This window comes from Pinus tabuliformis, chromosome Q, assembly GCF_031772625.1.
Source record: "Pinus tabuliformis cultivar Carrire ecotype Pingquan chromosome Q, CPIR1, whole genome shotgun sequence".
NCBI classification, from domain to species: Eukaryota; Viridiplantae; Streptophyta; class Pinopsida; order Pinales; family Pinaceae; genus Pinus; species Pinus tabuliformis.
In genome coordinates this window covers 91340114-91367948 of record NC_142296.1, presented here as the reverse complement: position 1 = coordinate 91367948, position 27835 = coordinate 91340114, and the positions used below count along the sequence as shown (strand labels likewise).

Below are 27835 nucleotides of genomic sequence, written 5' to 3'. Positions count from 1 at the left end.
ATTATCCCTCCCAGCAACATTTTAGGAAATCCCCTATTATTCTTTTACCTCTAGTGCTTGTAGGAGTACCATGAGGAGATGAGCTACCAAATGTAGAGGTTGTACTTGATTCAGACTAAGCTTTTTGTTTCTTGCTTTTTTGTTGTGCAACCTCCTCTATTTGGATGTATTTTCTTCTTTGTTCAACTAAAATCTTTGCGCAAATTTGTATTTCCACAACACCCTTTTTATCATCACTGTCCGTCATCCCACAAAGATGTCTCTTGACACGGGTATATGAACCACTAAATGGTTTTCCTCCATGACAACCATGGGGGCACAAAAATTTGTAGCTTCCACCACCTTTTCCCCTTCAAGTTTGGTCACATAGTTCCACAAGGGTGTCAATACAGTTTTCCCCTCTAGTGTTTCAGTGTTCCCTTCAGGTTCATCCCCTTCCTCCTCATCATATATTGGGTCACTCATATGGGGACCACTATCCTCTTGTTCTTCTTCCCTTCGATTCCTACTCCCCCTTGCCATCATTAAAACCAAAAGTGGAATGATACTTAGAAGCCAAAAGAACACCATCTTGGAATATGAATATAGGTGGTGGACAACCTACAATTAAATGAGCAAGAAGAAAGAATGGGAAAGAGTAGGAGAGGGAGGAGAAAAATACAAAAAACAATGATAAAAAATGAGGGAGTTTAGGGTTTGCGCTTACCTCTTTAGCTCTTGTAGATGGAAGCCCTTCTTTGCTCCTCCTTCACTCCTCCAAGATCTTCGCAAGTCTCTCCTCTCTTTCTCTTCTCTTCTCCAAGCTCTCATAAAATAAAAGTGAGCAAATGAGAGATGGAAGGGCCTTTTAATCCCTTCAATCATCACCCTAACCCAACTTGGACCCACCCCCAACCAATAGAAAAGAAAAAAGGAAAAAACGCCTAATGAGTGGGTTGCGCAGTGGAAACATCCGGTTGCCTGTGGAAGCAGTTGCGATCCATATGGATCCGACCATGAAGCGCGACGTTTCGTACGATCGATTTGTCGGCCAAAATGCGGTTCGGAAATTTCGAAACACAGATCGGGCTGGACGGTTCCGACAAGCCAGGAATTGTCTTTTCTGGCCCGATCCATGTTTCGAAATTTCCGTACCGTGTTTCGGCCGACAGATTACCCATGGATCATGTTTTGCGCTTTTGATCCGGGGGGAAGGGGGGGCGTTTCATGCAATGCTGATACAAACACAACCCGAATCAGTAACCAACTTTACATAAGTAAACACAAACCTCCGGGGTCTTTCATACAACTTGATGTTGCTTCTCAATTTATCACAATAGGATTTTCAAACAAATCTTGATAGGAGATTCCTCAATTATACATCTTCCTTTTCTACTTTACATGTAGCAACATATTCTATAATCAGATCCTGCTTTCCTTATCTCAGCAACTCTTCTAAATGCATTCTCCAATTTCTTCTTTCAAGGTGTCCACATGACTATGATATGCCCTCCCTCTTAACTATGGAGATTTCTGTTATCTATGCTCCCTCTTAACTTAGGGAGATCAACTTCTTCTTATGACATTGGAGAATCTTTCATGGCTTCCACCCTTCTCATAAGAGTTATCATGACCGTTATCATGTATATAACTTTCTTCATCATGCTTATCATATCAACTTTATTTACGAACATATTCACCACCTTGAAGATTATGTACCTGTACAACTTAGATAGCGAGTACAACCAAATCTATAGAAGCATAATTGAACCATATTAGAATCATATACTAATGGAAGCTTTCAACATTAGACATCAAATACCTAAACCTAGTTGGGTTCACAAATACGAGACACATACTTCTCTACTTCAACTTCTTGCTAGGGTTTTTGTCATAAACCCTAGATTTTATCATCAAGACTTCGACTACCTCAATCAAGATAATAAACTTTATTATATCTAGGGCTTCAATATTTCTTCTGGAGGCATGACATACCCTACTACAACATATTGCAAACCCTAGAAGCATTTCAAACAAAAACAACTTTAGTACTTATATGTTAGATTTTCAATAGCATTTAGTGCAAGATCCTAGATTTCATATATGAGCCATTAAGCTCCAACAATCAAAACCAATCATATCTCAAATTCAGATTTCAACAATCTTTCATAAATCTCAGATCTTTCATAAATCTCAAATTATCACACTTGTCATAGCATATTAGAGAATTGAACTTCTACTAAGGTTTAGTTACAAAACCCTAGAATTCACTAACACTATCATCCTAGAGAATACTTCGACTAAGGCTTAGTTCCATACCCTAGGACTTATGAACATCAACAATTAGGTCAACACATATATCTAGGATTCCATCATCATGCACAAGCATATCATAACAAGTGTTAATCAAACCAAAAGACACAAATATCAATATGTTAAAGTTAGACATATAACGAACTTGATCAGAGTAGGGTTTCGATCAGACAAACACATATACTTAGGATTTCATTCCTCGGACGTTATATAAAATAAGCGTCTTGCTTATACACCCTACCAAACCCTAATGATTTAATGTTTCAATACAAAACATAGAAAACCCTAATTTATCAATACTTCAAAGGTTTGGGATTTCAGATATCACCATTCAACCCTAACAAGTTAGGTTTCTCATAATAATACCAGAAACCCAAACATGACATCATTAAAAACTTCAAACATTAAGATTAGCATTTTCTTAGACTTTACCAATAACCCTAAGGAGGCTAGGGTTTCACGCATTATCATCGACATACCCTTAAGTTAGGGTTTTACAAAGAACCTTTCTAGGGTTTTGTTGTAGCACTACAACCACCCTCCAAAATTTTTCCTTAGCTTCATTTTGGAGCCTCCCTACCAACCATCCTTAGCATCATGTCTTGCATTGTCCAAAGTACATAGGCTTCAACTGAGTTTCAGTGGCATGCTAGCCTGTGCATGTCAACTTGTTTGCCTCTCACCACAGGCTGTCATTCCAGACTTAGGCAATTTTCTGGTTGAGATGCTCCCCCTGAAAATTGCGCAATTCTGGAGGGGAACCAGCCTTCCCTCTAGAAATTGCGCAATCCTACTGGGCTCCAGAAATGTGCAGTTCAGCTAGGCAACCTTCCCCTTGAAAATTGCGCAGTGCAACCCAACACCGGGCTTCAACTCAGGAATTGCGCAATTCTGATTGACAGCTAGGGCTTCAGTCCAGAAATTGCACAATGCATGAGGGACAGTCAGTCTTGCTCAGCCCAGAAACTGCACAAATCTCATCCACAGGCTTGCAGACTGCTGCATGTGCTTTCAGGTTGACCAGTTCCTCTAGGACTGAGCAATCTTGATTTGCATGCATGGGTTGCTTTTCCTGAAAAGGCAAAAAGCAAAAAGAAAAAAAAGCATCCCTAGATTTTAGGGATCCATTTTAGCAGTTGGAGGTTACATGCAAAAGCCATTTTGGAAACCTCCCGCCAAGTGTCGCTCCTAGATTTGTGGCATGCGCGTCATAACCTCGATCTTATCAAAACTCATTCATTCGACACTGCATAGCTCATTCCTCACATCGATCTTAGAGCTTTGACATCCCACATCACATCTAGGAGTCTTCGACACATTCAACTCGGCTTTTCCGGGTGAGTCTGCTTTTCATGTCTTTTGCTGCTTTTTTTTTTTTATTTCGGCTTGTGTGAGTGCTATCTGCTTCGTTTCAATGAACGCTTGCTGTCGTTTTGATGTATGTTAGCTTGTAGAAGCACTGTTTTAGTTTTCCTTTGCATCTCATTGCTGTCACATGCATGACACTGTTTATGGACTGACAGTTGCCGTTGCGGCAACATGCTTCACACACATGTTCGCTTTCCCGTTTTCTGAATCTTGCACTCACTATTTGCATGCATGATCATTCACTCTTGCTTACACTCAGTCTTGCCATGCATTCAAACCTTCTCATATTTTCAGTCGATCGTCAGCGGGTTTGCGCTGCCTTGGCCCGGACCTTGCCTTGCCCAGCCAGCAATGTGCATCCCTAAGAATGAAGGCTCTGCCTTCCTCTGAGAAAATGCGCAAAACTAGTCAGCACTAACCCCAGGCTTGCTCTGTGTAATTTTGGGAGGTAGTGCCCAGCTGGCCCCAGAAACTGCGCAACACAATTTGCTTGGTTTGCATGCCCTTTCTCATTGCGCAGTTTCAGTCCTCAGTAAGCCGGGTTGGACTGTGCATTGCGTAGTTCCAACAGTCAGTCAACCTCCTCACAACCCGGACTGTGCCTTGCGTAGTTTTGGCAGTCAGTCAGTTTTGGGATCCTTCTTCCGCCTCTGAAATGAATTAGTGCTATGCACAGTTTTGAAAAAAATGAAAAAATGAAAAATGAATAGGGCGAAAGAAGAGAAAGGCTTTCTGCGCAGAGAGGTGATGCAAGTAACTCCGTCGGGGTACTAACAAGGCTCACTGGCAGCAGAGCGATGCTTGTGTTCCTGCGTGACTCCACCGGGGTACTGTCCAGTCCTGCCGGCAGCGAAGCAACACTAGAGATGAAACTTAAGCTCTAACTGTCATATTGCTTGTGTACCAATATACCCCTCATCCCCAATCGAAACAACTGTGTTGACTTGGCTTGGAATGTGTGCTGACCGACCACGAGCATGGTAGATGCCACGTCTTTCAATCAAGCTAGTGTGGAAACCAAGATGATAAGAGTATTGAACAGTACCTCCAGAGGAGTTAGACTTGCTTTTCACGAAACAAGGTCCATTTAGAGAGTTGGAGTTCTAACAGTGTGTCGCCAAGTGTTGTAGCGGCTACAACCACCATCCAAAATTTTGCCTTAGCTTCGTTTTGGAGCCTCCCTACCAACCATCCTTAGCATCATGTCTTGCACTGTCCAAAGTACATAGGCTTCAATTGAGTTTCAGTGACCAACGAGCCTGTACATGTCAACTTGTTTGCCTTTCACCACAGGTTGTCATTCCGGACTTAGGCAATTTTTTGGCTGAGATGCTCCCCCTGAAAATTGCGCAATTCTGGAGGGGAACCAACCTTTCCTCTAGAAATTGGCAATCTTGTTGGGATCCAAAAATGCGCAATTCAGCCAGGCAACCTTCCTCTTGAAAATTGCATATTGCAGCCCAACACCGGGCTTCAACTCAGGAATTGCGCAGTTCTAGCTAACAGCGAGGGCTTCAGTCTAGAAATTGCGCAGTGCATGAGGGACAATTAGTCTTGCTCAGCCCAGAAACTGCGCAAATCTCATCCACAGGCTTGCAGACCATTGCATGTGCTTTTAGGTTGACTGGTTCCCTCCAGGACTGAGCAATCCTGATTTGCATGCATGGGCTGCTTTTCCCGAAAAGTCAAAAAGCAAAAAAACATCCCTAGATTTTAGGGATCCATCTTAGCAACTGGAGGTTACATGCAAAAGCCATTTTGGAAACCTCCCGCCAAGTGTCGTTGTTTCCTAGATTTGTGGCATGCGCGTCATAACCTCGATCTTATCAAAACTCATTCATTCGACGCTGCAGAGCTCATTCCTCACATCGATCTTGGAGCTCTGACATCCCACATCACATCTAGGAGTCTTCGGCACATTCGACTCAACTTTTCTAGGTAAGTCCGCTTTTCATGTCTTTTGTTGCTTTTCTGGCGCTTTTTGTATTTCGGCTTGTGTGAGTGATGTCTGCTTGGTTTCAATGAACGCTTGATGTCGTTTGATGTATGTTAGCTTGTAGAAGCACTGTTTCAGTTTTCCTTTGCATCTCACTGTTGTTGCATGCATGACATTGTTTATGCACTGATGGTCGCTGTTGCGGCGACTCGCTTCACACACATGGTCGCTTTCCGTTTTTTGAATCTTTCACTCACTGTTTGCATGCATGATCATTCACTCTTGCTTACACTTAGTGTCGCCATGCATTCAAACCTTCTCATATTTTCCGTCATTCGTTGGTGGGTCTAGGCTGCCTTGGCCCAGACTTTGACTTGCCCAACCAGCAATGCGCATCCTTGAGAATGAAGGCTGTGCCTTCCTCCGAGAAAATGCGCAAAACTAGCCAACACTAACCCCAGGCTTGCTCTCCGCAATTTTGAGAGGCAGTGCCCAGCTGGCCCCAGAAACTGCGTAATACAGTTTGCTGGGTTTGCATGTCCTTGTTGACTTAAACTGCGCATTGCGCAGTTTCAATCCTCAGTAAGCCAGGCTAGACTATGCATTACGCAGTTCTAGCAGTCAGTCAACCTCCTGACAGCCTGCACTGTGCCTTGTGCAGTTTTGGCAGTTAGTCTCCTAGCCTCTTGGTGGAAATTGCGCAATCTTCACAATCAGTCACACAGGTGTGTTGCAAGTCAGTCCTCAAGTTTGTTTTGGTTTTCAACTGACAGATTGCTTGCCATGAGTGTTGCTATGTCTCCAAGTATCACAAGTGCTCGTCATCCTCTCAGCAGCACAGATACAATAGCCTCTAGGACAGTAGAGTCAAGGACATTGTTGAGAGCGCAACTGGGGATGTAGTTGAGCAAGTGTCTATGAGCATGCCTATCTATGAAGACACCAAGTTGTTCATAGACAAGGATATCAAGATGAAATGGCAGCGACGTTGTAGCAAGTAGCACCATCAGCAACAACAGAAGGTAGCAGACCTATGCACGACAAAGCAAGAGGAAGGTTGTTGACAGCGCAGAGGCGGAGCAAAGCTGCAAGTTCAAAGCAGATCCACTTGTGATGAAAACAACTTTGGAGATTGAGGCTAAGAGGCGACAAGAGGATTGCACAAAGGCAAAGAGAGAAACAGAGGATGGAGGAAACAGAGCAGGAGTTGTGGGGGTTGAAGTGACAACTCAGGGAAGAACAGGAGCTGCGCAGAGGAGAGAAGGAAGTGCAGGAGGAACGGGTATAGTCGGAGGCGCAACATGCACAGATTGATGAAACTGTGCCCATACAGGTCTTAGATCCATCCCAGCAGCTGGCACAGAGTAGACAGGGTGAGCAGTGCTATCGATCACATGCAAAGATGTTTAGGAGCATGGATGTCATTGTGCGCACGCATGCGATCCCATCCATTGGCACACTCATCGAGGCGAAAACAAGAACCAAGTCCGATTGGGGCTGGACATGTACTTCAACAAGTTGATGCGCATAGCCACCAACGCAGACTCAGAGATCAACACAGACACTATGCATCAGTGTGTTGCTGGTCCGGTTGCACTCAAGACTATGATGCGCATGTTATCAGACGAGTTGGATAGAGGAGCCAAATCAGTGTACCCGGATGCAGCGGAAGCAAGAGTTCACTTCTAGAAAGATGTCATCATAGAGTACACAGACACCATCACAAACTACCCAGCTTGGCATCAGTTTGCCACTGTCGATCATCGCGAGGATGTCGATGAGTTGGTCTTCCCACAACTGTCCGAGGCATGGCTTACTCAAGCCTATTTTGTCTCAGATGGGTACATGTGCAGATTGTAATGTAACATCTTGTAAAAGTGAAAGAACAAATGTCGATAGTAGAATGTAACAGTCATATAGTAGTTGAAGAGTCATGAGGGTAAGTGAAGAGTCACAAAGGGGAATGTCAAGGGTCATCTCACCCTTTGCTATTTATAGAACCTCATAACTCATTGTACAGGCTTTTGGGAGCCAAGCTTCCTATAGGTGTATTTTAGAGAAAGCTTGGAGTGTATTGTAATGAGCCTTGGTTTCTCCACAGTGTAGAGCTAGTAAATCTCTTTGGAGGAGCAGGCGGCAGTCACTGTAACGTTCCATTGTCGGGACTAGTAGTTGGACATGGATGTATGTATGATTGGAACTTTCACTTTCTTAATATAACAAAGCCAACACATTTCATGCATATGTTGTTATTGTATTTCAGCTATCTTGGTTACTCTAATGATATATGTAGCTGTTTTCTTATGCATGTATAGCTTGGTCCCTATTCCTTTTCTTGTTCTTCGGATTGTCAGGAGTTAGGACAATCACTTTTATAGTGACCCATTTTATGAAATTCGTAGCATTCTATTTTGGACATGTCTACCTTTCTTTTTGGCCCTTTTGACTTCTTGAAGTTTCCTTTCTTGTGATGAGCGGAGTATGCATTTAAAACTTTCTCTTCTTCATTGTTGGTTACTAATGAGATTCTCATCTCGTCTTGGCTGCAGGCATTCCATAATTGTTCAAATGATGGTGTTTCTTTCCAGCTCCTGAAGCAAAAACACTACATGTAGGTGGCAATCCCAATAATGCAGTAATCACCAGCTCTTTTTCTGGTACAATCTCATCAATGGCTAGAAGGTCATCTCTAATTCTAGCTATTCTTACAAAGAAGGAAGCCACAGTGTCATCTTTTGTCATTTTTGTGGTCCTTAATTCATTCTTAAGACTTGCTACTTGACTGATGTTCTTGATAGTGAACAATTTTGATAAGGCTTCATACATTTCTTGAGCATGGTCTATGTTGGAAATGTATCAGACAAGATTGTCCTTTATACCTTCTACCATCAGTGTAATAGCCAATATTTCTGACTCTCTATACTTCACTTTATCTGCGTCACTAGATCCTTTGGTAGGTTTCTTCACTTTTCCTTTGACCAAATCCAAGACTTTGTTCTTTTCAAGAATGAGGTCAATTCTCTTTTTCCATGACCTATAATTAGATGCTCCTTCCAATTTGTTCTCTCCTTTTATTGTGTTAGCCATCTTCCTTGAAGGTAGTAAGCTTCTTTTCTTATAAGAACTCCTTATATGATCGCTTGCTCAACCTTTTGAGGTTTCTTAGACTCCTTTCAGTAGATCCTCAAACTGCCTTTTTCCTTCTTCACCTTAGCTCTGAAACCATGTTAGAAAATTAGAAAGGCAGAAAGATTTTCTTATATAGATAATTACTTGTGATTCTTTTATCTTTATGTTCTTTTATCTTTTAGTTCATCAAGCAATTACCAAAACAATAGCACAAAGACACTAGATATAGGCGGACAACCAGGGAAAAACCCCTATCTAGGGGAAAACCCAGTCAACAACTCTTCCTTAATAATTTCTGAGATAATCCAAGACTCTTACCTAAACCCAAACTTCCTCCACACCAAGTCAACCCTTTCTTCCTTCTTGCAGATGATAACCCTTCAAGAACAACCTCGACCTAGCAGCATCAACTTGTAGTAGCAACTTCGTTTGAGCAACTAGTAGTAGCAGAAAACAAGAAAGTCTTCGATCTCCTAGAGGAATCCATGAAAGAGAGAGAGAGAGATAGCCCAAAATTTCTATTTTCCCTTTTTCTTCCTCTTTCTCCAACTTTGCACTTCTTTTTCCTTCCTTTCTTCCTTCACACTTTTCTAGCTTTTTCTTCTAGATATCGAACTTTTGTGTGTGAGAGAGAATGCTCCAAATGAAATCAAATTGCTCCAATATATAGGCTTCTGGTGAGGTCAAATTACCCAGATTGAGGCCGACTTGATCTTCTTGAGGCCGACTTGGTGTGGAGATGACTTATAGCTTATTTGACTCAATATTAATTCTTTTTACATGATTCAAAAGCCCAAGAAGGGTCTATTTTAATGGACAATGACTCTAATGACTTAGAATAAATCCTAGAAGTTTTCAATGGGGACTTTGACCTAAAACATGATGACCCAAGCATGAAACCCATTCTTTAATAAGTCATAATAATAATAATAAAAATATCTTCTTCATTCTTCTGATAAATACATTTCATTGTGACTCAAATACATTTGTGAAGACCGAACCTAGTTACATTTTTCAACACCAAGGTCCGAGGAGCGTTGGAGCTTGGGGTACATGATTTCCAAGGGTTGGGAGCAGTACCTATGCAACATAGAATAAATGTAAGTTTGTAAGAGGGCTCTTTGATGCTTTGAAGATCAAAACCTTGGTTTAACGAGGTTGACCGTTGGCTATTGAAGGTAACAAGAAATGGTTAGTGCATTGATTTGTCTCTATAATCTCTTGGGAGCAGAGGCCAATAAGACTATGTCATCGATGAATAGGAGCAAGGAAATCGACACCTAATATAGAAGATAACTATCCCCCCTGGATGTGCTCATGGAGGAAGGATTCTAGCTCATCAATATAGATCCCAAAGAAGGTATGTGAGAGGGGGCACCCTTGTTTTACCCCAATGGTACTTGGGATGAAGTCGGAAAGGTCATGTGCCATCCCAAGGCATCCCAAAACTGACTTATATGGTTTCATGATGGCTGAAAGTAGGGTCTTAGATATGCCACTGTCACAAAATCCCTACAATAATGCCTTCTGTTACCCCTCATGTTAGCAGGGGTACATACAATTTTTTTTGTAGTATATTTCACCACTAGTGTAAGCTAATGGTTACAAGTCAAAGGTCCTATAACAGACATGTGAGACCTTATATCAGGTGTCCTAGACTTGTTTGGTGGGACCATGGTCAATCCCTTTGGGTTCATTTTTGTTTCCTTTCATCTTGGAAAGGATTGGAGGGCCTTAGATGGGCTTATATGAGGACTCATGGTTTTAAAGGAACTTGATTTTTGTAGGGTTGATCATTAGTGTATGGGCCAGTCTAGCCCACGTCAAGGTGCACCTGTGTCCTTGTGCATCGTTATGTGTCTATAGAGTTTGTATGTGGTTTTGGCTTTGAAGCTGTATCTCTTAGACAATTCTCATACATGGCAACCCCACATTGACAACTTTCACAGTTCCTGAGGTAGTTCATGTTTCCCAATGCAAAGTGGTCCCAGAAGTCAAAAAAGTCAACTTGGTCTCAAATTGTTCAACTTGATGAGAGGTTTGCATGACATGTGAAATTTTTCCAAACAATGAAGGTAGTGACAAGTTACAACTGGTCAAAGATGGTCAATTAGGCTGTACAGGTTTCAACTGGCAGAATAGGGCTAGCTTTGGGAAGTTATGGACATACATTTTGTTAGAAGTGATTTGCAAGTGGAGAGGAGCAAAAGCCAAGTCTCAGAATCTTTAGATTCTTTAGGGAGATGGAGAACCAGAGCAACCATATGATGATGTGGCAGGATCAATGATTATGTGGCAATGCTAGGCAAGATCAAAAAATTTGGAGGCACACATAATTTGGGTAGAGTAGCTTACAACAAACCCATGTGTTAGATTGGTCAAAATCATTAGGGTGTTGGAGATCTCAGTCGCAGGTGCTTAAGTCGAGTTCACTAAAGGAGAAAAGTTAAGAGAACTAGTCATTATGAAGGTTAACTAGTTGTTCGAAGGTCAAACTAGACATTAGAGGTAGCTTGGACTAGGAAGTTACATGGACCAACAAAATTGCCATTATGAAGTCAAAAGATTCAAAGGCCAAGTCGAGTTCTATCCTAAGCAAGTCGAATTGCTATAGACCAAGTCAAGCTTCCTTAAGGATGTTGGAGATGAATGTTGATCTATTTATTGTTACTATTCTTCATGTTTGACTATTCCTGGCCACAACCAAAAGGAATCTTGGACCAAATTGTTCTCCGTGAACTAGTTTGACCTCTTGGTGGGCAAAATAGTTTTGTAATGTAATATTTTATAAAAATGCTAAGTCTCGGACATGTGAATGACTAATATATATATATATATATATATATATATATATATATATTTTAGAGGAGCCCAACTAGCCATTAGAATTAAAAAAAAAGGCTAGCCTTATCTCTAGCAAAAGGTGGTTGTTTTCATTTGAGATTAGTGCCATTAATGAAGAACTTCATTTGCAAACCAGTGTAATTTTTTTGCATCGTTTGGGTTTGATTTTACTTTCTTTTCTTTTCTTGATCTGTTGTGGTATTCATTTTAACCTAATAAATTTTACAATGAGCAAGATCATAATGAATCTAGAGGATTGTGCCAATTAGGGGTTACATAGCCACATGTAGGGGGAAAACTAGGGAGAAATTCCATTTTGTATTTTTGTTGCCTATGGGTCATTCCAACGAGGGTTGAGCCATTTCAACATGGAGCTTCAATTGGGAAGGGAATTTGTACTTCACCATGCACTCAAACCAAAGCCTAGAGAATGCCACACTAGGGGCCGCTTCTAGTTGGGTTTGAATTGTGGAAGAAATATCAAGTCACAAGTGGGGGCAATTTCTTTTAAAGACCAATCCCACTTCCCTGATAAAGTGCAAGATCTTCATTTAGAGGAGTGTGTTTCACAACCCAGCTTTGAGGTAAAGTATTTTGGCACAAGGTAAAAGTTGCAGCAATCGCTTGATTGCAAAAATTCCATTTTTTATTTTTGGTTTTAAAATTTAGTTCAGGAAATTTACTTGCTGATTTGTTTTTAGATTTATATCATAAACAACAATATTACTTACCTTGGGATATAAAAATAAAGCTAACTCTAAACAGATGGTTGATAGTTCAAGTTTGAATTATTATTTGTATATCTTTACACCTTTGTATCAAGTGATGAAGAAATCTGCAACATTCCTCAAGGTTCTCTGTTCATATCAAGTAAGTTATTTATCTGGAACCTTGCACATGGACTCTAGTTTGAATATATATTGCTGATTTGTTGATTGATAGTCAAAAGTACACTTATTTCTAGTTGTTGAAAAAAATTTAATTCTGGAAATTTTTTGGGTTTAGCACCCAGTGGGAATTGGTCCCATGAACACAGAAATACAATTTCTAGGTTGCTAGAAATTGATGTTTACTACTGTTGATAAGCTTGGAAGTGGTCCCTCAAAATCAAACTCACACCTTGTAGCTTCTCCTTCCCTAGATCATTGATTTGAGAGTGCTTTTCCACTCATTGAGTAGTTTGTTTGAGTGAAACAGGTTGCTGTCCCTGCAATTTATTGTAGATTTTATAGTCTGTAGTTACAGGACAGCAAGCTAATTTGCTTTCTAACCTCTCTAGAATTGGTTAGTATATTTTTTTACATCAAATTTAAGTACTTACATGCCATATCTAATATCATTTGATATAATGTTTTGTTATTTTATTTTTCTACTGCAGACTTACATACAAAAATCAGCAAAATGACACTCATAATTAACTCCTCCACGTCTTCTTGACTCCATTTAAGGCATTAGTTTTACTTGCAGTTGGTTGAGGTATTGAGTGGGAATCCTCCATTGGCTTTTCAAGAGGAAGTTGGGCCTAAAGCATAGTTTTAAAAACCGGCCAACCGGTCTAACCGGCCGGTTAGAGGCCTGGCCGGTCCGAACCGGCCTAAAAAACCCGGTCAGCTACCTCCTGTGCCCGAAATCTGGCCCTAACCGGTCAAAACCGGCCGGTTTAGGGCGGAACCGGCTGGTTTGTATCAAACCGGCCGGTTCCGTCCTAAACCGGCCGGTTTATGGCAAGCCCACCATAACTTGCAAAAAGCGGTTTTCTGATTGTGGTTTAGGGGTTTTGGGGGGGAACTAAGGGTGTTTTCCCTCCAAAAACACCCTCTCCAAGCTTATAAGAGGCCCCTCTCACTCTCATTTGTCTCACACAACTGATTTGGAGTGTTTGTGAGTGTTTGTGAGTTTGTTTGTGAGCTTGGAGAGTGTTGAGTGACTTGAGTCTTTGCTGAAGTAGTCATCTTGGAGTTGGAGTTGGAGCTATTTTGGAGACAGTGTGTAGCTGTCAGTGGAGTTGCCATCTTCAAGAGGAGGCTAAGGAAGCTAATTTGCATTTCCAGGTAAGGATTTGCACTTGAAAATTCCTTATTTGACTGTTGTCCATGAATTAATTTTTTTTATGTGTTATAAACTTCTCACTTCTATGATCTACCATCCAGGGAGTCATCATGCCTCCAAAAGCCAAAGACACTGCATGGGCTCATTGTGATATGATTGATGGCAAAATGATCTGCAAATATTGCCAAAAATCCATTCAAGGAGGGGGTATTAACAGGTTCAAGCAACACTTGGCTGGGATAGGAGGCCATGTAAAGCCATGTGGAGCACCAAATGAAATAATAGGGCATATTAGGGCAGAATACCTTCAGAAGTTTGAGACTCAAGTCACTGAACCAATAGAGAAGTTTGTGACTGCAAAGTTTGGGAGTCGAGACTCAACCGAGTTTGATCATGATCACTGAGACTCACGAGAAGTTTTAACTTCAAGTGATAATGTTGATCACTATTATAGTATTACTATTATCATATATGTAGAGTCTACACTGAAGTCTTGTAGTAGGCCACTGGCCCCATAGTTTGTAGGTTTTGTTTTTGCACTCTAGAGGCCATTTAGAGCCTCATTGCTTATGTATTTTGTCGACGATATGTATTGCACTCGATGCCATTTTGATATATTCACCTTTACATGGTATATAAATGAGCAATCTTTGCATATTTTGTCTCTATTGGCTTGGAATCATGGTTTTAAATTTTAAAAATAGTTTTTTTCATTAAAAAATAATTATTTAATGTATTTTTCTAAAACCGGTTCGTTTAGACCAAACCAGTCCCGGTTAGACCGGTTCCGGTCGGTAAACCGGTTCATTAGGTGGACCGGTCCGGTCACCGGTTCCGGTTTTAAAAACATTGGCCTAAAGTGCAATGGTTCGAGTCAAGGTGACAGTGGACCTTTACCTTGTGTGTGACCATCCTAGTAGGTTGCACGAACCTTTGCAACCATTCTAATCGGATCAGTGACACCTTCCTTGGATTTCATCAAATGCTTTTTGGAAGTCTACAAAACAATTATAAACCTTCAAAGAGCGATGACGAGCCTCGTCAATAATGGCTCGAAGTGTGAAAATGTGATCAATCGTTTGGTAGTTGGAGCGGAAAGCTGCTTGTCCGTTAGTCCTGGAACGATGGCTCTCCAACTCCTCAAAGAGCCCCATTGTGGCAGAACCACTTCACTGTGGGGAGCATCAAACCTGGCCAAAGCAAACCTTGTTTTAGTTTTCCATGCCTTTTGGGAATGACTATGGGTTGTTTTCATGGTGATGCCCGCTTTCAACCACTAAACCAGAGGCTTACGGACCCGCATAAAGATTCTCTGGCTTCTGAAATAAAAAAAATCATCAAACTTTGGAAACCCACATAAAACACTGCAAATATTCACGGAGGCACTCAAATAATTGCTGAATTGTACACAACAGTAAATTATGTTTGAAGAAGTCATGGATGCATTGAGGGCTTGAAAACTTTTTATACAGTGATGTGTATTAACTAAAATAAAATGAATGTAGATTTTTTCCAAAACAATGGAACACAGTCAAGCATCTTGACCAAGATAACAAAAAAGCATGCTGTTTTCACCTTTTTAAAAACAGCACCTTTTTAATGATTTTATAAAACAATTTAGGATTGATTATTAATACTATCCTTGAAAATTGGAATACAACGTTCCAGGTGATTTAGATTGTCAATTCAGGCTGTTAAAATCCATACCTAAAAGACGGGTTGGCGTGAGCCATTATTAGGATGCTTGTAGTTGTTTAAGATGCGAGAATCTAGTCATGAGGAAATTGATCGAGATTTCAGTATGGAAGGGAAAGTTGGTTAATACCTCAAAGTTCTGAATTAGTTTTGGGATGCATAATAAAACTAGGCTGCACTATATGTTGTACATGGATTTAGGATGATTGTTTACTTACAACTACTTATCTTTTTTTTAATTTTGTATGTATGTTTATATTTCTTTTTAAATTATTTGTGAGATGGCATATCCTGGTATTGAGCTCAATAATTAAGGGCATAAGCTGATCTTCTTTATTGTGTGTACCTATTTTATTTTATTTGTACAGAGGCAAATCAAGAGAGGATTGTTGAGGCAGGCGGTCTTAATTCCCTGTTGATGCTTTTGAGGAGCTCAGAGGATGAGACCATACGAAGGGTATCTGCTGGGGCCATTGCAAATCTGGCTATGAATGGTATGGCACTAGTTTCTTGATTTTTCTACCACTTGGAAGCTGCATCCGTCATACTGAATATATTTAAAGTGTACTTTTGGCTTCAAGAGTTATTTACTAGTAGGATTATCATTTGATACCTTATCAATTTTCTACTCTGGATTGCTTTTGTATGCATGCTAACAGGAGAAAAAGGCAAAAATGTTAAAAGTAGTTGTATTGGGATTGTGATCCAGGATTTAAATGATAGCTTTTTGCTGTTATATGAGTTTCTTGATACTTTACCCAAGATAATATGCTGGGTTGTGGTATATGGGGGCAGTCTTAATTTTTCATATTACTCGTTGTGATCCTGTATTCAGTAATGTCATTCACCTTGCAGAGACCAACCAGGAGCTTATCATGAATCATGGTGGCATTGGTTTGTTATCAAGGACAGCAGATGAGGCAGAAGATCCTCAAACTCTTCGAATGGTAGCTGGAGCAATTGCAAATTTATGTGGCAATGGTACTTGATTTTATTTATTTTTGCTTTGTGTTGGATCCTACATGCATTTGAAACTCAGATTAACCTGAAGCAGTGTAGTTCATAGGTGTATTTGAATTAACCAAAAACTATCTAGAAGTTAATGGTTTGTGATATTAATACTGCTTTCCATTGCTGCTTTTGGAAACTGTATTTCCTTTTGCATTTTCTGTTTGGTAGCTATGGCTTGGATTGAGTTCTTGACAGTCAATTTGCAACAAATATTGTACATTTTCACAATTTTGATTAGATCCTTAAAATCCATAATATCATTGAAGCTAAAGACATAACAATCTAAGTGCTTATATGCATAATCACTCACAAGACGTTGGACGGTCATGGAACATTGAGTCATGCAGGTTGAATTGAAGCATTTATCGTTTCAAGTAATCATACTTTACTTTTGTCAATTTTGGTGTATCCTGTGCAAAACAATTTATTGTTAAACATACTAATATCAACCCCGATTTATTTTCTCAGAAATGATTTATTTCCAACATTTTATTTAATTAACCAAATTAAATTTTGAATTGCCGAAAAATAAAATCATGTGTATCTTAACTTCTAGAATTTATATGCAGCGGAAAAGAAAAATTAGGAGAAATCAGTCACATATTGCAACAGATAAAACTCACAACAATTCTCCATTATTCATTAATTTGGAAAATCAGAGTTTTTGACCCACAAAGAATTACAGAGAAAAATATATTTCCTGGAACTTGTAACTTGGTTTCCACTGGATAAATTCGGCCTACTGGAAATCAACCTCTGAAGGAACTTGGCCTGGAGAATTTCAGCCCAGCAATTTGCCAACAAATTGACCCTGCGTCTTCCCATCGAGCTGCCTCTGCATCTCAGGAAATTCGGCCCTGGCAAATCTACCTCTCCAATCAAATCAACCTCTCTCTCTTCAGTGACTTGGCTGTACAATCTCCAACAATTCGGCCTCCTAGATATGCCCTCAAATCCTTCTGCACTCTTCCTCTTCTGTGCTTCAGTCTACTAAGCCACTGACACTAGAGAAAATCGCTTTCTCTTCTTGTGTCTTCACCTCTCCCTCAGGGTTCTTTTTATATTCTTCTAACCCTAATCTTCCTTCTAGAAGATCTAGGAGATCAATGGTTGAGATCATTTCTAGGTCACTGGAATAATTAAATTATTTATCCTTAGAAAATGACCTAATAGTCCACAATAATTAATTGATTTTAATCAATGTACTCTTCCTAAGTTAGACTTAGGAAAGAAGATATAAATCACTCACTCCACCAAGCAAACGCTTAAAGAGGCAATAAATCATCTTCCACATACTAAGACACCAAGCCTATGTAGAAGACTTTCCGAAGCTACTATAAGCATGTAGAAAGTAGCAAGAGTCTGTTGGAGACTTGATTGGTATTTGAAGAGTTGTGACATTTTCAGTAATCTTTTTGCCAGATTTGGCTACATCTGAAGCTTATTTAACAATACACTTCAATCAATTTGTCTGTGTTAAACTGAGCAACTTTGGAAGAAAAAATGAATCATCACACCTTTTTGTTTATTCCTAATTGTTTTGCTATTTAGTAAAGATAAAGGAACATATATGAAAGGAGAATGGCAGGAATAATGACTATACATCTGTGATTGGTGTTGCTTTTTTCTGCAAATTTATCACTTCTTTTCTGTGTGGGATTTCCATATATTCTGTTCCTTTGCATAAGGTTAAGGTTCGAGTAGCTATTCAAGGTGCATGCATTCAGTTATTTGATTTGCTAGGGAATGCAATTGACAATCCTTTAAAGAGCAAGAAGACAGTAGAAGCATTTTGTACCTGTCTGCATACCTTCGGAGGTGAAAATTGGCAGAAATTCATAAATAAGAAATTGAAAAAGAATGATACACATGTTGCAACAATCACTTTTATTTTTAAATACAACCCCTAGCATATCCTTTCAAAGGTCAGTTTTGCAGGCGTGATTGTGTTTTTGATTGGATTTGATGAACACTGAAAATACTTTTATGTTAAACACTAAAAGTACATCTCTGATTCATCTACTTTTTAGTGTTCCTCATGCGAGAAAAGTGATTCTTGATAGGTCAAATCTTTGGTCTGTTCTAGGCTAAAGCACCTTAGTCACTGCGTTTTGCAATTTCTTTTGAAAAAAACTCAAAATTTGCAGTCTGATGTATTGGCAAATTTGATGAGCAGAAACATTTGTTTTTACAAAATTCATAAAAAAAATCATTAAGATTCATTTCCTTTTTACTAAACTAATAAAAAGAGGCACATTAATATGTTCTTCAATATGTTTATTTCACTTCATCTTCAATATACACAAGTCGGTCCTCTCTTTATTCCACTTCGTCTTCAATATACACAAGTAGTTGATGTTTTTGCAACATTGGGCAGACATTCTCCCATGGGGTCAATGCTGATTCGACTAGGGGAGAATGATACATTCACCCATGGGGATTTGGCTGGGGGTGAATGGCCTAGGGGTAGTCTTTCTTCCATGGAGACATGCTGATTTGGCTAGGGGAGATTGGCACATGATGCTCACATTGTGTTCTGGGATGAAGTGATCTATTTTTTACAGAGCAGGTTTGAATTTTTTATTGATTGGGTTTTTTCGTTCGACAGTGAGTTAAACAATTCTAGTCTAATGTTGAGTTGTGATGTAGGCTCCTTAGTGAAGGGGTTTCTTGTGATGAGGAGCCACCCTGATGGGTCTCTATTCAACATTAGAGCTTGATATAAATAGACAAGCATACGAGAGGCAAATAATCAATATAACAAGCTCATTGAATCTTTTCTTGTGGAGGAGAAATTCAGTCAAGGAGAAATCTATTGCTAGAGGTCATCTTTATTTTTTCATCATCATTTTATCTCTCTTGGACAGCTGCATGTGTGAATCTGTTTGACTGAGTTTGAGCAGCTTCTTGGAGGTCGCATGTGTGAGATGTTGACTGAGTTTGACTTCAGCAAGTTGATTGAGTTTGACTGCTATTTGACGGAGCTGTTGACTGCATGTGCGAGCTGACTGCAGAGTTGGACCCAGTTGCATGTGCAGATTTGACTGCAGGGCCGAGTTTGACCAGGCCGAATTTTGACCACAGTTGACTATTTTGACTGGTTTGACCAGTGTTGACTTGCAGCTGTTTGACCAGGTTTGACTGGTATTTTGACTTGTTTATTGGCACACATTTCTAGACAAATTGCTGATTTGTAAACCTTGTTGAAAGAAACTTCAAGAAAAGATTGCTAGGTTTTCTCCCAAGGTTGGATTTCCCCGGTGAAATTTTTTGTGTCTATTGTGCATGGCTGTATTTCTATGATCTTTACTGTTTCTGCTGTATTTACTGTTGAGATTTTCTGAGTATTATTATTCAATGAATGCAGTGACATAAAGATTACTGTTTAAAATTCATTAGGAAGTAATTATCAGGCAGAAAATTGTATTCTACTACACTTGTCATAGAATTTCAACACAGGTTGGCTTCCTATTTTGCCTTAGTCCAAATCAAATTTATAATCAAGTCGACGCAGGTTCATTCATTTAGGTCACCCCTCAATATAATTTTGTATTTAAGTGGTCATTCCCTTACACACACACACACCCTACAATCATGTACACCTCCAAAGAGTTCTAAATTTGCTGCCTCATGCTGGCTATGATGCCAAGTCAGTCCATGTGAAGCTTGTTTTGCCTTGTAATCATTGTAATCACCATCAAGAAAACCTGTTGGCTGATCAAGCTTCTGAAACAGTGATACTATGCACTACAGGGATTTCAACAATACAGGATGTGGATCAATTACATGACTTGGCTAGGGTACCAGAGTCAATGTGATGCTGTCATGTTACATCATGGATTCTGCAGGCAAGTAATGAGGTCTGCATAATGCTATGTATCATCGAAATCCCTCTAGCTTTTTCTCCAGATTAGGATCCAACACAAACCATCCTAATTTTGGTGCACAGGCTGCATTCTGCACATGCTATTCAAGTGTTCTCCAAACTGAGTCATACTGGAACAGCCAAACTGGCATTGAAATCTGAACTACATTTATTGCGTGTGTTTTCAAAATTATATCTCTGTTGCTAAGAAAATTCCCCTGTAGTTGATTAAAAGGAAGGTGGTCTACAGGTATTGAAACAAACTCTCATTAAGCTTCAATTGAACTTCAGGGTTTTGGACAAGAATGTAGAAAGTCCACTGCTACTGAAATCTGATGTACAGCAATCAGCGTTGTCATAAGGCAATATTGGAATGTTCCAGTATGGTATAAGGGCAGTATTGTGAGCTTGAGCTTTGTGCATCATAAACTGATTCAAAAATACCTCATCATCAGCTGGGATAAAATCTTTGTCCATGCCAAAGTCTAACATTTTTGGTCAATCTTGACATTCTTCTACCAAATTTTTCTTTGAAACCCTATTTTGTCTTTGGAGATCTATCTTGAAATACTTATAGGGATCTGACATACACTTGACAAACTTAACGCCTGTGGCATAAATAAGGGCACCTACAGCCAGCATGGCTTTAACATCTATCCACTTCAGCAAATGCTTTTAGACAGAATCATCATTAGTTCTGTGTGTAAGTCTAAGTTGCACGAAACGGGGAAACGGGCACATGTATGAAACATGACCCCCCTAAATTCTGGAAACGGAGAAACACTATATATATATATATATATATATATATATATATGGACACTTAAGAAATGTTATGTGCAATCATAAATCATACATGATACATTATAATTTATTACATTTAAAGTTTAAACATTATGATTAAATTTACATCACATTTACTCATGAATGATCACATAATGAAAATAGTAATATCGGAATATCCAAAATCAACCTTTATTATATATCCAAATCTCAAAATCAGCCTTTATTATATATATGAGGCTGCAAGTACTGTAAAGACAAGAGTAATCCCCATCAAAAATAGAAACAAAAGCATGCTCAAGAGTGGATGGTGGTGCTGAAGAAGATGATGGGCCAATTCCACTTCTATGCTGGACCTCAATATTCAGGGCAGCAAGAGAGAGATCCAAATCAGTTTTTTGGATCCACATCCCATTCTTTAGAAGGACCACTGCTATATTTTGGACCCCTATGAGATGCAAGGTGAAGGTTGGAGTGCACATAAACAAAATCCTCTGCTTTTTGTGAGCCCAACCTATTGCGCTTCACAAAATGAATAAAACCATAGGTGCTCCAGTTCCTTTCTGCTAATGAAGAGCTTTCCACTTGTGAAAGAACACAAATGGTAGGGTTTTGCAAATGTACACCATTTTCTCTATGACAAATCCACCACCTAACTAGATTCATGGTGCTTCTCTCCTGCAAAGCTGATATATATGAATAATCATCTAATCCTGCAGCAAAAGTGGCAAATTCTTCCTTTACCTGCTTGTGTAGATGAGATGGAAATATTATCATAAGGGCTTTTTTCACCCCATTAACCACCTCCCTATCCTTATGGGGTGCCTTCCTCTTCCCATTGCTTTGAGCAATAAACTCCTCATCATAAAATTTGGGGTTCAAGGCATGTGCTAAAGTGTGCAATGGAGTGTTCAAATTGTTCCACCTATCAACAATGATTTTCTTGACTAAATCAGCAAAATGATCATTAACAAACAAAAGCTGTGGAGACTCTTGTGAAATGATTTCCATAGTTTTCTCAACCATGAAATCTATCCCATCATATACCTCTCCTAAGAAAGGTTGGTCAATGTCAGCATTCTGAACAAGTTCAAATGCAGTGTTTGTGAACTTTAGCAAGAAATCTATCTTGCTCCACCAGTCCTCATCAAGGCACAATCTACACACCATATATCCTCGCTCTGAATCTGCTTGTATCCATTCAATCCAAAGTTGACTCACCACCATAGAAACTAATGTTTTCTTAACCTCAACAAGGCGACACAACATCAGGAAGTTCGAGGCATATCTTGTCTCAACAACTTTTAATAACTCCAATTTGGAGTACTCTCGAAATATTGCCTGAGATTGGTGGTGTTTGGTGATGAATTTAACAATCTCCCTTGTTCCCTTGTGATTCCTTTATCCATGGAACTTTGTTGTCGATCTCCTCTAAGATCAGATTCAGATTATGGACAATGCAGGGTGTCCAAAATATGTGGTCATACCTCCCCTCAATAATTAAACTTGCAGTGTTGCAAACTAGTGCATTATTCGTGATAACTTGCACCACCTTGTTAGGCCCTATTTGTTCAATAGATTTTATAGTTTATACTAACATTAGCAATGAACTGTGCATCTTTTACCTCTCCTGAGTAGTCTTCCGCCTTTAAAAACATTGCTCCTTTAGGGGAAGTGGCAATGATATTTATCAATGGTCTGCTGTAACGAATAAAATATATAAATAATATAAATATAATGTAAATGATAATAATCATAATTAATTATTAGTTAAGCAGTAATTAGGTTGAAGAGGCATGTCTAATAAGACATGACTCTTCATGAAGAGACACTTGCGTGGTATATAAGCAAGCCTCTCGTTCTCATTGTAAACATTCGTACTCATCTTATTCATTTTATTAAATATAATATTTATATCCTAAATGGATGTTTTGACATTCCAAGTCTTTTGGAGTAATTAATTTATAGAAGGAACTTTGTTTGCTTCATTTGATATCAGAGCAGTTCGGTCCTCTAGGTTGCTTAACCAGTGCACAGAGCTCGTTCTCCGATCCAGGTTTTTGGCTATCGAAATTCGTCAATCTTGCTGCCGTACAATTGAAGCATTTTGCTTAGAATTTGGGAGTTTCTCATTTTCTCTGTTTTTCTAGGCCTTTGGCCATTAAAAAAAATTAACCAAAAAACAAATAAGTAAATAAAATAAAAAGAAGAGGAAGAAAAAAAAAAGTAACAGAAAAAAACAAAACGGATACAAAATCTCATACCAAGTATATTTAAATTTTTTACGTGGAGAAGCCCGTGGTTTTAAAAACAACCCATGGTAATAGCCCATGGTATTTTAAAAGTTAAAGAAAAAACAGGGATACAAAAGCTCTTACGTGAAAGATAAATAATACTTTTTACTTAAAAAGTATTGTGAACATCGTGACCGTGTCATATGAAAAGACGTGACCTTTATATTTATTAAGTGTGGTGACATCATAAAAGTTTATATTAAGTGTGACTTTTATATTAAGTGGGGTGACATTAAAAGTTATCAAGGGAGTAATTAAGTATATAAAAAAAGGGACCAATTTATTATTTAAAAAAAGAAGTGAAACTATTATTATTATAAGATAATAAAGTTATTTTGAAAAGGGGTCTTAATATAAAGAAATACATACATATATAGAGGGCAACAATATAAAGGAGTATTTTTTTTAATAAAAGGGTATTCAAGTTTTAACAATCCACATTAAAGGAGAATATTTGAAAAATATATATAGAAGAAATAAGTGATATTTTATAATAAAAATAGCTCCAGTTGACATATTGTTTACGTAAAAACATCAAGGCAAAAATGGAGACTAGTAATGAAAGGTTTCCTGAAACCCATAGTACATGTGTTTGCACACTATTTAACATCAAAGGATCACTTGCAGGAAGAGACATCATAATCTCTATCAGTCCTACTGAAAGAAGTAATTATGTTAGTCCTAAATGTGCTAATCAATTGGTGATTCCTGAATCAAATATAGTTGAAACAAATATTTTTGGCAAACAATACGATATAAGCAATCTACACATAAATATTGGAGATTATACTTTTACCTCACAATTCACCGTGAAAACCTTAAGTTTTAACGATAGTGACATTGTTTTGGGATCACCATGGATGAAAACTCTAGGTTCCTTTATTCTAAATACTAAGAAAAAGTTTTTAACATTTTCTTACAAGAAGAAGAAAATAACACTCCAAGATGTTACACTGAAACCTAATTCAGTAATGCCAGAAGATATATCGGATATTTCAAAAGTAATTTCTCAAGAAGGTAAAAAGGTATTACAAAATATGCAAAAAGAAATTGACAAAATCAATGTTGACAAAAATGAAAATTTTTCTTGATTTAAAAACCATAGCGAAAAATTACTGTCGCAAATTAAGAAACTTAAGAAGGATAAGAAGTCATTAGAAAACAAGGTACAACAACTTATCGAGAAAGAAGTATCAAATGTAGGAATTCAAGTTGATGACAAAACAACAAATACCGATCCAGTGAATATGACAACTCAAGAAGACAAGTCAGTTGAAGAAACAACACACGTAGATGTTTCGGTTCAGATAATGAACATCCCAAGTGAATGTTTCATAACCATCTCAACAACATCTTTGCTAGAAGAAAATATAAAAATTGGCACGTGCCCAGTAAGGAGAAATCAAACTAAAAAAGTTCCATATTGGCATCTGAATCATGAGAACAGACGAATCAACCATGCTACGTATCGGTACCATTCAGACTAGAAACAACAAACTGATGTTCCATATAATAGTGATGTAACCTCAATCCAGTGTTATGCTGACAAGTCGTTACAAAATTCCAGTGATCAGAATACTATACAAAAGATTAATCTGGGATGGTTTGATCCCTTCTCAGCTTGTATCAACGAAGATGACTATTCCAAGAGAGAAAGACTTTCAAAGATGAAAAAGAGATCAAGCCTTTTTTCATCTACAAGCTTTGAGGACAAAGCTGTTTGAGGAAGGAGGCAATGTAACGAATAAAATATATAAATAATATAAATATAATGTAAATGATAATAATCATAATTAATTATTAGTTAAGTAGTAATTAGGTTGAAGAGACATGTTTAATAAGACATGACTCTTCATGAAGAGACATGTCTAATAAGACATGACTCTTCATGAAGAGACACTTGCGTGGTACATAAGCAAGCCTCTTGTTCTCATTGTAAACATTCATGCTCATTCTTATTCATTTTATTTAATATAATATTTATATCCTAAATGGATGTTTTGACATTCCAAGTCTTTTGGAGTAATTAATTTATAGAAGGAACTTTGTTCACTTCATCTGCACTATGTATCTGTCCATCCATCTGAGACTATGGTAACCCCATAGCTACTCTAGGAAGAACGAATTGGTGATAAGATATCCCCACAAGCTCCTCCTCATTTTTGAGAAGTTGAGTTCTGAATTTCTCATAGTTGGACCCCTTGTACCCTTGAGGAGCTTTGTTGATTTCCCTTATCATATCTTGCCAGTAAGGAGTGCGAACAACATTGAATGGGATACCACATGCATAGATGCACCTAGCCACTCTGGAATCAATTTCTTCTCTTGCTTGCACATTCACCAATTTAGTAATTCTTCTATCCTGAACTGAAGCGGATGCTCCTCTAGTATTTTTGGATGGTGGTTGTTTATGTTGTTGAGTGGCATTAGCTCTCCTCTTCCTTGCTTCAACTACAATCCTTGGCTCAATGTTAGGTGGAGCTTGAGGAGTAGCTTGATTAAGCTCATCATACCTTCTTTTAATTCCATTTGTCTCATCTTGCTCTCTTTGATATGCCCTCCTTGCCAATGGGTTTGTTGTTTTTGTGCAACCTGCAATCCCATGTCCTCCTTCATGCAAAAGATGTGCCTTCACTCTTGGGTAGGAGCCCTTGTACGAATTACTGCAAAGATTACATCGCCATTCCCATGAGCCACCACCTCCACATTTTTGAAGTTTTTGAACATGCCTCCAAAGAGGATAATATTCAACTCTTGGGTTGGACCTAGGGCTTGAACTTGCACCTTGGTTGGAATCCATTGCTGCAAAAAAAATTAAAAAAAATAAATCTATAAAGATAAAACTTTTTTCATATATTTGGAAGCATAAACCCTCGGAAAATAGAAGAAATTAAAAGAATATTGAATGAATTAATTTGGAATGAGCCAACAGCTCAATGATAATACAGAGATATTTACAATAATAGAAACATCAAGTTTCTATGTAGAATACGGAAACAATCAGTTTCATCTTAAGAAACTACTAAAAGAATAAAAATAGCAACAACTAAAAGAATGAGCATTAAATACTAAATAGAGATATTCTAATACCCTCCCTTAATGCTCAATCTATTTACAACACAATAGACCCTCGGAATTTTACAAATTTATCAGGACCAAGAGGCTTGGTGAAATGTCGGCGGGCTGCTCTGTTGTGGGAACATATTGCAATTGAACTGAGCCGTCTTCAACCAGCTGGCGAATGTAGTGGCAATGAGTTTCCACATGCTTTGTTCGTTCATGAAACACTGGATTCTTGGCAAGTTTGAGCACTCCCTGATTATCACAGAACAAAGGAGTAGGCCCGGTCTGGAAAACATGCATATCTGCAAGCATACGTCGAAGCCAAACTGCCTCACAGGATGCCTTAACTGCTCCCCGATTCTCAGCTTCTGTTGAGGAGAGAGCCACTGCCTGTTGCTTCTTACTAGTCCAAGTAACAACACCAGATCCTAGACTAAACACATACCTAGCTGTAGATTTACGGTCATCAACCGAACCTGCCCAGTCAGAGTCAGTGTAGCCACTGAGAATAGGATTTGAACTGCGAGTATATGAGAGGCCATAATCAGAAGTACCACGCACATATCGTAGCACCCGCTTTGCTGCTATCCAATGATCAGCTTTAGGAGCTGACATGAAACGGGAAATGTAGCTTACTGCAAAACTGATGTCAGGTCTGGTAGCAGTAAGATAGATGAGACTGCCCACTAATTGCCTGAATAAAGTTTCATCCACAAGGGGAGAGGGAGACTGTGCTGAAAGTTTGAGCCCTGGTTCCATAGGAGTCGTGGCCGGTTTGCAATCCTGCATTCTGAACCTTTCCACAAGATTTTTGGCATACTTGGACTGAGAGAGAAAGATCTGATTTTCAGTCTGCCAAACTTCAACCCCCAGGCAGTAATGAAGAAGTCCCAAGTCTGTCATCTCAAAAGTTCTGCATAGATCTTGTTTGATCCCATGGATCAAATGTGCAGAGCTGCCAGTAATGATAAGGTCATCCACATAGACAACCACAAACAAGATATCACCACCAGTATGCTTGATATACAGGTTTGCATCAGATGGACTCCGCTGAAAACCCTGATCTGTCAGGTACTGATCAATTTTCATGTACCAAGCCCGAGGAGCTTGTTTCAATCCATAGATTGCTTTAGCTAACCGACACACTTTCTGTTCTTGACCAGCAACCTTGAATCCTGGAGGCTGCGTCATGTAGACTTCTTCTTGGAGATCACCATTTAGGAAAGCACTCTTTACATCCATCTGATGAACTTTCCAATTGAACTGAGCTGCTAGAGCAAGGACAAGCCTTATGGTACTCATCTTGGCTGTAGGAGCAAAAGTCTCCTCATAGTCGATGCCTTCCTTCTGTGAGAACCCTCGAGCCACAAGGCGAGCTTTATATTTGTCTATGGTTCCATCAACTTTGTATTTCACTTTATACACCCATTTGCAGCCTATGGGCTTTTCTTCGGCAGGAAGATCAGAAAGTGTCCAGGTGTGATTCTTCTGAAGACTCTGGAATTC

General features: G+C 38.9%; 1 protein-coding gene across 2 annotated transcripts in view; it reads left to right on the top strand.

Annotated features, from left to right (window-relative positions):
• The window catches only part of LOC149218395 (kinesin-like protein KIN-UB), a 177341-nt gene that overhangs the window by 130820 nt on the left and 18686 nt on the right, over nt 1-27835 (top strand). For both annotated transcript variants that reach the window (XM_089383936.1, XM_089383935.1), the window contains exons 15-16: nt 15682-15807; nt 16169-16294. In XM_089383936.1, the coding sequence (XP_089240062.1) occupies nt 15682-15807; nt 16169-16294 (252 nt within the window). The remainder of the gene's footprint in view (nt 1-15681; nt 15808-16168; nt 16295-27835) is intronic.